The sequence below is a fragment of the Rhinoderma darwinii genome, chromosome 5 (genome assembly GCF_050947455.1).
Source record: "Rhinoderma darwinii isolate aRhiDar2 chromosome 5, aRhiDar2.hap1, whole genome shotgun sequence".
NCBI lineage: Eukaryota > Metazoa > Chordata > Amphibia > Anura > Rhinodermatidae > Rhinoderma > Rhinoderma darwinii.
In genome coordinates, this window is record NC_134691.1 from 115,217,010 (window position 1) to 115,229,640 (window position 12,631).

General features: G+C 44.7%; 1 protein-coding gene across 1 annotated transcript in view; it reads left to right on the forward strand.

Moving 5' to 3' along the window:
• The window catches only part of RAB31 (RAB31, member RAS oncogene family), a 51,403-nt gene that overhangs the window by 23,862 nt on the left and 14,910 nt on the right, over positions 1 to 12,631 (forward strand). The window contains exons 3-5 of the mRNA XM_075826430.1: positions 2,350 to 2,431; positions 3,965 to 4,036; positions 5,740 to 5,846. Of these exons, the coding sequence (XP_075682545.1) occupies positions 2,350 to 2,431; positions 3,965 to 4,036; positions 5,740 to 5,846 (261 nt within the window). The remainder of the gene's footprint in view (positions 1 to 2,349; positions 2,432 to 3,964; positions 4,037 to 5,739; positions 5,847 to 12,631) is intronic.

Below are 12,631 nucleotides of genomic sequence, written 5' to 3' on the forward strand. Positions count from 1 at the left end.
CCAGATGGTAATAATGATCATTCAGTGCTCGACACAATAAAAGTAATTGTCAATATCAGCAACTGTGCCCCCTTTGAGCCCCCACAGCAGTAATGCCCTCTTTGAGTCCCCTGTAGATAGCGACACATTCCCCCCTTATATATAGCGCCACACAACCCCCCCTTAGTAAATAGTGCCACACAGCCCACTTAGTAGATAGTGCCACACAGCCCCTCTTGTATATAGTGCCACACAGCCCCCCTCCCTTCTATATAGTGCCACACAGCACCCCTCCCTTGTGTATATATAGTGCCACACAGCCCCCCCCTTTTATATAGTGCCACACAGCCACCCTTATATATGGTGCCACACGGCCCCCTTGTACATAGTACCACACCCCCTTGTATATAGTACCACACACCCCCTTGTATATAGTGCCATGCAGCCCCCCTTGTATATAGAGCCACGCAGCCCCCATTGCATATAATGCCACACAGCCCCCACTTGTATAGAGTGCTACACAGCCCCCCTTGTATACACTGCCACACGCCCATCGTATATAGTGCCTCAATGCCCTCCCCTTGTATATAGTGCCACACCCCTTGTATATAGTGCCACACACCCCCTTGTATATAGTGCCACACAGCCCCCCTTGTATATAGTGCCACACAGCCCCCCTCCATTGTATATAGTGCCACACAGCCCCCCTTGTGAATAGTGCCACAATACCCTCCCCTTGTATATAGTACCACACAGCCACAATTTGTATATAGTGCCACACACCCCTGTATATTGTGCGACACAGCAATCCCCCTGTATATTTCCACACAGCCCCCACCCTTGTATATAGTGCCACACAGAACCCACCCTTGTATATAGCGCCACACAGCCCCCCTTGTATATAGTGTCACCCAGCCCCCCCTTGTATATAGTGCCACACCCCCATCCTAGTATATAGTATAGTGTTTCACAGCAATCCCCCCTGTATATTGCCACACAGCCCCCTCCCTTGTATATAGTGCCACACAGAACCCACTCTTGTATATAGTGCCACACAGCCCCCCTTGTATATAGTGCCACATAGCCCCCTCCCTTGTATATAGTGCCACACAGCCCCCTCCCTTGTTTATAGTGCCACACAGCGCCCGTTCCTTGTATATATAGTGCCACACAGCCCCCCTTGTATATGGTGCCACACAGCTCCCCTTGTATATAGTGCCAAACAGCCCCCTTGTATATAGTGCCACACAGCCCCCCTTACATGTATATAGTTCCCCACAGCCCCCCTTGTATATAGTGCCACACAGCCCCTCCCTTGTATATAGTGCTACACAGCCCCCTTGTATATAATGCCACACGGCCCCCCCTTGTATATAGTGCCACACCGAACTCCCCCTTGTATATAGTGCCACACAGCCCCTTTGTATATAGGGCCACAATGCCCTCCCCTTGTATATAGTGCCACACAGCCCCACACTTGTATATAGTGCCACACAGCCCCCCTCCCTTGTATATAGTGTCACACAGCCCCCTCCCTTGTATAAAGTGCCACAATGCCCTCCCCTTGTATGTAGTGCCACACAGCCCCCTTGATATATATCATGCTACACAGCAATCCTCCCTGTATATTGCCACAAAGCCCCCTTCCCTTGCTTATAGTGCCACACAGCCCTTCCCTCACTTGCATATAGTGCCGCACAGAACCCCTCCCTTGTATATAGTGCCACACAGTGCCCCCTCTTGTATATAATGCTACATAGCGTCCCCTTGTATATAGTGCTACACAGCACCCCCCCCCCCCCCCGTTGCATATACTGCTACACAGTGCACCACCCGCCTTGTATATAGTGCTACACAGCAATCCACACTCTATATATTGCCAGACAGCCACCCAAAACATAAAATAAATTTGTACTTGCCTTGCCCCGTTCCCACGACGGACAGAGCGATGCACAGCCTCCGGGCGGGACGCATGCGCAGACCAGCATGATGCAGTGACATCATCACACCGGCCTGCGCCTAACGTTGTCTGCAGTTTATAATATTCATTTGTATCTGCGACCTGAAGACGCAGATACAAGTGAATGTGGCTGTCGCTAGCAACGGTGTCCCCTCCAGTGCTAGCGACACCATCGGGCATGAGGGGGTTTGTGTAGCAGCCACGGGCAGGGAGGCCTAAGAGGATGGGGGCCCTGGGCAATTGCCCAGTTTGCCTCCCTCCTAACGCCGGCTCTAGCAGATGAAGCCATCAGAGATTGAGCACGTGGTGGTTACACATAACCTTATTTCTGTGCATTCATGGATACAGGACTTTATTAAATTCATTATTAGATATTTCCCTTTAACTGTAGAACTGTACATCTTTTTCAGAGCTTCATTTATGACTAAAACAGTTCCTTGTGGGAATGAGCTACATAAATTTCTGATATGGGATACTGCTGGTCAGGAACGTGTGAGTATCTAACATTATATGTGCATGAAACAGATTCACTGACAATACTAATAATAGTTCTACAGATGAGAAGTAATTATGGACTAAGTATAAACTAATCTGGTGTATGTGAAATATATCTGAACGCTCAGGTTGTTCATGTATCTTTATGAATTGCATCTCCATTTGCTGCATTCATCCAGCACCACTGCTTCCAGGACACTCAATGATCCTACACATAAGATTTTGGCAGAGAATTCCCACCCTTAAAGAATACATTACTGTTTATTTGGCCACCATTGGCGTTGTTTGTATATATATTTGTATATATGCAAAGGGAGATATGCTTATTTATATGCACTTTGCTTTTAAGTGCTGCATGTGTGATGGTTTTGTTGCCCCTAGGTGGTGTACCAAAAGGAAGTAGTAGCCAGTCTGGCCTCTTTCATTTATTTTTGTTCTGCTATTTATCTTTGATAGCCCTGTAATGTTAATCTTTTTACATTGGTACAGGTATGATGATGGTTAGCTTGCTGGCAACTTTCAAATTGTAGACGCCGGGATGTACAGCCCGGACGCCATCTTTGCTCTTTTACCACTCAATAACAGCGCCAGGATGTCGCAGCGTGGCTACGCTGCGTTCCGGTGCCTGGCGCGGCACTTTAAATATAAAATGGCAGTGTTCTTGCCAAGCTATGTTTAGTGATTGGGTGGAAGTTTGGAGATAACCTAAACTGCGTGTCAGAGAGCTTCTGCAGAGCTGTGTGTTGGAGAGCAAGTTGTGTGATGAGCTGCAAGTGTACGACTGTTCTTATATTGGACCTGAATCTGTGGTGCTGGACCATGTTACGGGTAACGGGCAGGAGCCTACCCATGACGGTGTGTGAGAGTCATGTGAGCAGTGTTGGGTACAGGCAGGAGCCTTCCCACGGGTGACAGCAAGCAAACAGCAAGCCAGTTATGGCTTACTAGGCCTAGTATTGCCGATCCAACCCCTGTATCATGGACTTGCCCTGACCGCGACGGTAAAGCAAAGCCAGTCTCCCATCGTCTACGTGCCTGAGACATGTCTAAGAACTGTACCTCTTATATTAAGTAGTGGTATTTGTTATTCCTGCTTTGTACCAATTTTGCTGCAACACAGGTGCATTGGCTATTACGCCACCTGCTGTGGGCCACTTCCTTATATAAGCAATTTCAAAGCCTTGCATATTGGGCAGCAGTATATAAATAGAAGAAATGTACAAATGTAGTGAACATTTAAGAGATTAATTATGTGCTTACAGGGCTAAAAATAGTGCAGTGGCAAAAATAGGCTTATGCCTACCAATAAGTTTTATTTTTTATTGGCCAATATCTTGTTAGTGTCCATGGCAACCCATCGGCGCACTAATGGGGTGACAGAGGGAGCCCCCTTCCTCTGTAGCCACTTAGATGCCAGTGACTGTGGCACCTAAGGGGTTAAATGGCGGTTGCAGCAGCATGCCGTCTATATATTACAGGACTTATACAACGTATACTTAGTGCAATACAAAATTTCTATTATTTTTACAGTTCCATTCTTTGGCACCAATGTACTACAGAGGCTCAGCAGCTGCCGTTATTGTATATGACATAACAAAGCAGGTAAGAAATATAACCTCATATTTTACCCATCTGGTATTTCATTAACAATACTTAATATAAAATAACTGCTAAAACAGAGAACCATACATATGGTAAATCAATGGCTGGATTCCATTACGACTGAGACTTTACACAAGCATTTACCATTAATATATTTAGGACTTGATGACCCCCATAGCCAGAATCATCATTACTGGAACATGATCATATTTTTGACACGGGATAAATCTCAATAGCAGTAGAATGGATCAGAAAAGCTAAATTTCTTAAATATTTGTCCTGCTAAAGCTGGGCAGCATTTATTACAAACTGACTATGGAAGCACAGAAACTATTTGCTGGGCGCTACATGGTCTAGGTTTCTACTGGTCACCCACAGTCCTACGATTATCATTGCCATATGCCAGCTGGGATGGTTTAAAGCACAACACCACTTGGACATTGTAGGATTGGAAATACCATATGTTCTCTGTAGAGATAGATTCATCGTCAACATATGACATTTGGACAGAGCAATCTGGGTTTGGTGAACCAGCTAAATACTCCTGCCAAAATGCATAGTGCCAACGAGAATAAAAGTCTGGCTTAGACCCTTACTTTCATTGAAAGGAAATAAACGGGTATTCCCATGGTTACCAAAATATATACGGAAAACTGAAGACAAGTCACTAATATGCGTCTTTTGTGGATTTTACCACATCCCACCTAATGGTATGTGACATGGTCACATAATCTCGGACTCCAATGGATCTCTTGCTGTACATAGAGTAGCTTTTTATGTTACGGCACACAATCACATTTTAGACGATTGTGTACCTCCAACTTTGGGGCAATAGTTTGATGTTAGCCATTTCATCATAACAATACTGCCCTCCACAAAGCCTGACCTGATACCAAACACCTTTAGGCCCAATTGAATTGCACACTGCAGGCCAGGCCATATTGTCCAATGTCAGTGATGGACTTCACTAATGCTCTGAAATATCACAGAAATAATATTCCAAAATCTGGTTAAACAAGCATATATTGATGTGGTGTTATTGTGCCTACACCAAGTAGTGTATTGTAACCTTTTTAGTTTTTATCTTTTAGCAATACATTTCAGTGGTTGTTGATGTATTACACCAACTTCTATAATGCTTAGTTTAGTAAGTAAGGCTTCGTTCACAACTGCGTCAGGACTCTGTTCCGTTGGAGCTTTCCGTTGGAACGGAGCCCTTACTGACACAAATGGAAACCCATTGATTTCAATAGTGACGGATCCGGTACCAATGGTTTCCGTTCGTCTCCGTTGTGCAAGGGTTCCGTCGTTTAGACGGAATCAATACTGTAGTCGACTACGCTATTCATTAAGTCAAAACAACGGAACCCTTGCACAACGGAGACGAACGGAAACCATTGGCACCGTATCCGTCACCATTGAAATCAATGGGTTTCCATTTGTGTCAGTCAGGGCTTCGTTCCGATGGAAAACTCTGACGGAATGTCTGAACGGAACCCTGATGCAGATGTGAACATAGACTAAGAGATAATAACTCAATTAATCTTCTTATTAACTTGAATAAGGATATAGTACATGTCTTCGTTTTAATATGCAGTAACTACAATCTGGTATATTAAAAATATAGTCATGTAGTAATTTGACTGAACTTTTAGTGTGTTTGCTAATGAAGACAGAATAAATGTGAGATCTGATTTGTACAGGACTCATTCCATACACTGAAGAAATGGGTGAAGGAACTGAAAGAACATGGCCCTGAAAACATTGTTATGGCTATTGCTGGAAATAAATGTGATCTCTCCGATATCAGGTAGCAAAATTAGTCATTCATAATGTAGCTTCTGCAAAGAGTTCTATGATTGTACATTAATGTTGGGGCATAATTAAAACATTACACAAAACCAAAGGTTTTATGATTTACTCTTTTATGTCAAATGATTTTTCTGTGCAGAAGTCATACTTCTATAGGGTGTTTATCCATAATCCCAACGCTGGTCACTTTACTCCTATCTCCTTGTTCCTTTTCTACTTTTAGTTGTTGTTGCTTATCATGTAATAGACTAATGCCTCTTGCACACGACCGTTGTGCCACTGGAGCCGTTTTTGGCGGCATCCGAGTGGCACCCGATAGTCTTCATGGACCCATTCACTTTAGCGGGTGAATGGGGTCCGTGAAAAATGATCTGAATCTCCGATCAGAGGAAAGATAGGACATGTTCTATCTTTCCTCGGATCACTGACGGGACTCGGCCGGCGCACACGGTCGTGTGCATGAGGCGTAACAATAATCAAGGCCAGTGCAGGTGTATAGATCTTTATATTTCTAACAATCTAATGACTGATGTAGATACGGAAGATACAAAAGAGTCTCTGCTGCATAGGTGCAAAGGCTGTGTGGCCCTTTTCTGGAATTAGCACTTCAGCAAGATGGGAATACCTCTGTTGGGCCTCCTTCTCACAGGGTTTCTGACCCTCCAAACTGCTTCTGAAACCCTACAAACCAAAATGCTATGTATGTAGAAGTTTTCATATTTTACTATGGACTTTTTAACTAATATCTGGCCATAAAGTTTAAGATCCCCAGAAAATGCAGCAAAAATATCATGGGAAACGTAGGCAAATGCTAGCTGTGTGTGAATCTGGCTTTATGCTCAAACTCTGGGTGCCAGAGTTTAATTATCAAATTATTATTTATTTGGCTTTTAGTTGCCTGACGTTCCATGTGTGATGTACTAGACATCAAGGAAGAATCCTCTATTTTGTAATGGTCAATATGGTCATATAAAATGACTATTTTATATATGCCTAACATAAAAGTAGGCTATACATTGTGTATTGGACATCTGATAGAGCCTTTGTGCACTCAAACAATATCACTACTATGTGCAAGTTGATACGGTATTAGCGGGTCTTTGTATTGTAAAACTCTTAATGCATTGGGTCTGTATTATATGTCATAGTAAAGTTGACAGCAACTCAGTATATGTCATTTGGATGGCCATGATATTGAACAAATGTCCCTAAAACTGCTTCAGTACAACAGGCAGCCAACATTGCCTCTGATACATAAATATATATATATATATATATATATATATATATATATATATATATATATATATATATATATATATATATATATATACACATACTGTATATATATTTTTTTATTGTAAAGACACTAGAACTATTAAGTAACAACTCTGTATTATATACATGGAGTGAAGTGAAATTCCTTAATGTTTTCTTAAATTACTATATAAAAGTGCTTATAAGTTCCAGGTGGTACAGGAGAAATGTTATTGTATCTTACAGAGTATATATACAAATATAAAAGTTGTCGGCAATTATATATGTGTATAATTGTGTCACGCACACTTAGGCCTCATTTACACGAACGTAATATACGCGCGTGCGACGCGCGTGCTTTGCACGCATGTCGTACGCACCTATATTAGTCAATGGGGCAGTTTAGACGATGCGTGAATTGCGCTCAGCGCGTGTGCACAGAAAAAAACTCACGACATGTTCTATAATCGTGCGTTTTTCGCGCACTCACGCACCCATTGAAGTCAATGGGTGCGTGAAAACCACGCATGCCGCACGGAAGCACTTCCGTGCGAACTGCGTGATTTGCGCAAGAGCTGTCAAACTCCTGAATGTAAACAGAAAAGCACCACGTGCTTTTCTGTTTACAAACATCCAAACGGAGTGTCAAATTCGAGATGAGCGCACCGAACTTCACCGGGTTCGGCCAAACTCGTTTTGACCGAAACCGGTAAAAAATGTTCGGGTACGCGACGTCAGGAGACAGTCACTGTCCACGGTGCTGAAAGCGTTAAACTGGTTCAGCACCATGGACAGTGACTTCCGCTCCGAAAATCCATGAACCTGTAAAAAAAAAAAGACGTTCTGACTTACCGATAACTCCGGTCCGACCTCCCGGGATGACAGTTAAGTCCAAGTGACAGCTGCAGCCAATCACAGGCCAAGCACAGGCTGCAGCCAATCACAGGCTGCAGCGGTCTCATGGACTGCGGCGTCATCCTGGGAGGTGGGGCCGGATGACAAGAGTGGGACGCGTCACCAAGGCAACGGCCGGGAGCCCGGACTTGGGGAAGCAGGAAGTTCTTGGTAAGTATGAAAGTCTTTTTTTATTCACAGGTTGGTGTATATTGTGTTCGGCATTCACTGTCGAGGGTGCTGAAAGAGTTACTGCCGATCAGTTAGCTCTTTCAGCACCTTGGACAGTGACGGGCGTCGACTAGCCTCATCTCTATGATGGCGGCTGCGCGAAAATCACGCAGCCGCGCATCATACACGGATGACACACGGAGCTGCCAAGTGCCTTTTGCGCGCGCAAAACGCAGCGTTTTTTGCGCGCGCAAAACGCACACGCTCGTGTAAATGAGGCCTTAATGTCAGAAAAAAGGTCGGAGCAGGCTAAGTTAAGTGTTTGTATCAAAAACTCTTTTACAAACATACAAAAAAAAAAGGCTACTTAGCCGCTCAGATGACCCAAATGATTCCACAAATTCAGTCCAGTAATCTTGGTGGCTGGGTAGCTATCCAGGGCTCTTTCTGATGTTAATATGAATCTACTATGGGAAAGATGACAGATAGAGTAGTACTGCCAGTAAATTGGGATAAAAGACAGGTTTATTGCTACTCACAAACAGAACTTTTTAAAACAGCATATATAATCAAGGCACGCCAAGTTAGCCCAACCCAGGGTTTCGCCGTATCGGCTTCTTCTGGGGCTTCTTCTACTTTTGACGGAACGGATGCATGGAAAATAACGGAAGTGTGCAAGGCCCCATAGAAATGAATGTGTTGGTGTGCTATCCGTTAAAAAAACAGATAGCACACTGAAGAAAATAACTGAAGTGTGTGTGAGGCCTTAGGGTATGTTCACACAGAGTGTTTTCAGGCGTATTTCGGGGCATTTACGCCTCGAAAAATGCTTGAAAAAACAGAAGCAGAACGCCTCCAAACATCTGCCCATTGATTTCAATGGGAAATACGGCTTTCTGTTCCGACGGGGCGGTTTTTTACGCCTCATTTTAAAAAAATGGCACGTAAAAAGGACGCCCGTGAAAAAGAAGTGCATGTCACTTCTTGGGACGTTTTTGGAGCCATTTCTCATTGACTCTATAGAAAAACAGCTCCAACAACGGCCGTAAAAAACGCAGCGAAAATCACGAGTGGCTGAAAAAACATCTGAAAATCAGGAGCTGTTTTCCCTTGAAAACAGCTCTGTATTTTCAGACGTTTTTGATTTTGTGTGTGCACATACCCCTAGAATGCAGCATTCCCTCATTCAGGTGGATGTGTACCTGAGTTTAAAAGTCTGTATTCCAGTACTGTAATACTCTGACCCCCCCCCCCCCCCACATCGAACGTAAAGCACTATAGGGATCTAGGTCTAGGTGTTACATCCGAAATACGGGCTGTTATACACGGGTACAATACGCCTGTCTAAATGAGAACTTAGATTGACAATGACTAGAAATTAGTTGTAAGTAAAAAAACAATGGTAAAAATCATAATCTTACTATTTTGAACAGGAAGTGATCCAAAGCCTCAAAAATCAAACCCTTGGAAACCTCAAGCCTCTGGAATTTTTCAGAATATTGATTCTTTTAACATTTTTTAAATACGTGTAATGCAATGGTCACCGGTAGGAAATTTATAATGTCTCAGAGACCTCTTGTGGTTCTTAAAGAGAATACATTTTAGATGAATTTGCAAGCGTTTGCAGGTAAATATGTCAGTGTGAAATTTGGCGCACACCATGTGTCTGCAGGCCAAAGGAACTAAAGGGGTTCAGTCTTTTGCGCTCCAGTAATGGATTGAATGTAGTGTAGAGAGTGGTACTTCATGTTTTATTCGGTACATACCAAAGTAAATATGTTATACCATTCAAATCTGCACTTTTTATGGGTTAGTGTCACGGACAGGCCTCTGGACAGATCGAGAACCTACTATTGGATTTTGCCTACGGCTAAACAGGGGGTGGAATCTAAAGGATTGCTTGACCTTTACGTTTAAACACCCTTCACGGGGGTATGTAATTTGTGAAAATAATTCCTAGGTCAGGTCCCTGGAGTAGTCTCCAATAGCAGCAGCTGATGGTTTGAAAATGGTATTCTGCAGCTTTGTACAAAATTGTAAGGCTCTATTCACACGACAGGGTCCGAGTGTCGGCTGGTAAAAATGTCAGTTTTGGACCGTTTTTCCCGGCTGTTTTGCATCCGTTTTGCATCGTTCCGGGCCGTGTTGCCGTTTTTAACAGCCGATTTTTTTTTCTTCCCCTGTCCGTTTTAAAATCGGATGAATTTCATTTGTAAATTTTTTGCCACACACTTCCCTCTGTAGATACTGGCACAGCCCCCCTGTAGGTAGTGCAACACAGCCCCCTGTAGGTAGTGCCACACAGCCCCCTGTAGGTAATGCCACACAGCCCCTTGTAGGTAACGCCACACAGCCCCCTGTAGATAACGCCACACAGCCCCCTGTAGGTAATGCCACACAGCCCCCTGTAGGTAATGCCACACAGCCCCCTGTAGGTAATGCCACACAGCCCCCTGTAGGTAACGCCACACAGCCTCCTGTAGGTTATGCCACACAACCCCCTGTAGGTAGTTCTACACAGGAACCTTTTACATAGCACCCCCCCCACTCCCGTTCCAGGAGAAGTCACTGACCTCAATGTCCATATATGGACAGTGAAGTCAGGGACTTCTCCTGGAGCGGAAACACCGGCCACAGGGTCGGGGATTCCGCTTCAGAAGTGCCTGACGTCACTGTGTCCATATATGGACAGTGTAGTCAGTGACTTCTCCTGAAGCGGAATCCCCAATCCACGGCCACAGCGTTGCCGAAGCTGATGTTGGGGAATTACGCTCCTACAGGGAGCAAAAAAATACCCTCCTCCTCATCCTCACATGCACTTCGCACTGTGAGAAGAAAGATAGCGTGCAAGCGACGGAAGACACGGCCGTTACTCGGGACACATTCCAGTGATGGCCGTGTATTATGGGAGCCGGGCGGCCGGGAGAACGACCGAAAATAGGGCATGTCCCACTAGAGGGCGCACGCGCTCTCTTCCCTTCTTAAAGGGTTGGCGTGTGTCAAAATCCTAAGACTTCCTATTTAAGGACCCGCCTCCCTCAGATCTTTGCTTGTTAAACCAAGTTATCCCTGTGAGCTTCCCTGTACCCAGTTTTCCCTGTTACCTTGCCTTCTGCCTTAGTCTGGATTTCACATTGTGACCTCTGCCTGAACTTGTACTATCCTTGCCTGCCGCCTGCCTTGACCTATTGCTATCCATACCCGTAACGGCGTCTGCTGCCTGTCCTGACTTCTGGCCTGTTCATCTGACTGCCTCTAAACCTGCTGTGCCAAGCGTTGCCCTGGGTTACAAGCACCATCTCCCAGACGACACAGGGGATCCACAAAAAACTGGTGAGAACCATGATAGTTTGAACAAGCCATGGATCCCCTTGACACAGCCCTGCCTGATGCGGCTGATATGGCTCAGGAACTTTCAAGACAACGAGTCCTCCAAGATCAGCTTTTAAAGCTTCTGCAAAATGTGTCCACTCGTCTGAACGAACTAGCGCCTCCGGCGCCTCCGATACAGCCACCACCACCGCAAGCTCCTGTCTACAGTCCAGGACTACATTTACCTACGCCTTCCCGCTATGAGGGTAACCCCAAAACATGCAGGGGATTTGTTAATCAAACAAGTAGAAATATCGAGGCACTCACCGGATTGCAACAAACTTCTTTATTTCTGGATCTCGGTCAGGATGTGGAATTAAGCCTACGGCCGATTCACGTGCGTACACGCTTTCTCAAAGCCTTGGCGTCACTTCCTCTACCTGCCTTTTTATCCACATAGCAATACAAAACGTTATGCAACAAATTACTAGAAGACAGGGAAATACACAATATATAATGCGGTGGAACAATACATCATGTTATGTCAAAATGAAGTAACAATATGTTACTATTTATTCATTAGGTTAAAAACGACAAGGTTCTTTTATGTTAGAAAGGCACTAAGATCATTCCGGTCATTAAGGCCGAGAGGTCCTTGTGCCTCTGTCTGTGAGATGATTTCAGCCTCTTTCTGTAATAAAACTCGGTGCCTGTCTCCTCCAGCCAATAACGGTTTGTTAATCAATGCACCATCCATTTTGAGGTCATGGCGCATCATTTTTCCTCAGACCAGGCTAAGGTGGCCTACATCCTGTCTCTGCTTTCTGGCGAAGCGCTGGCTTGGGCATCGCCCTTGTGGGAGAGAAACGACCCCATAATGTTTGATATTCAGAACTTTCTCTCCACATTTAAAAAGGTGTTTGAAGAACCGGGTCGAGCGTCTTCAGCTTGTTCCTCTCTTCTCAAGCTCCGGCAAGGAACCTCCACTGTAGGCCAAGACGCCATTCAATTTCACATCCTGACTACAGAACTCCAGTGGAATAACGAGGCTTTGGTATCTACCTTCTGGGAGGGTCTGGCGGGCTGAATCAAGGATGAACTTGCTGGCCGAGACCTTCCACTATCCTTGGATGACTTGATCACTCTTGC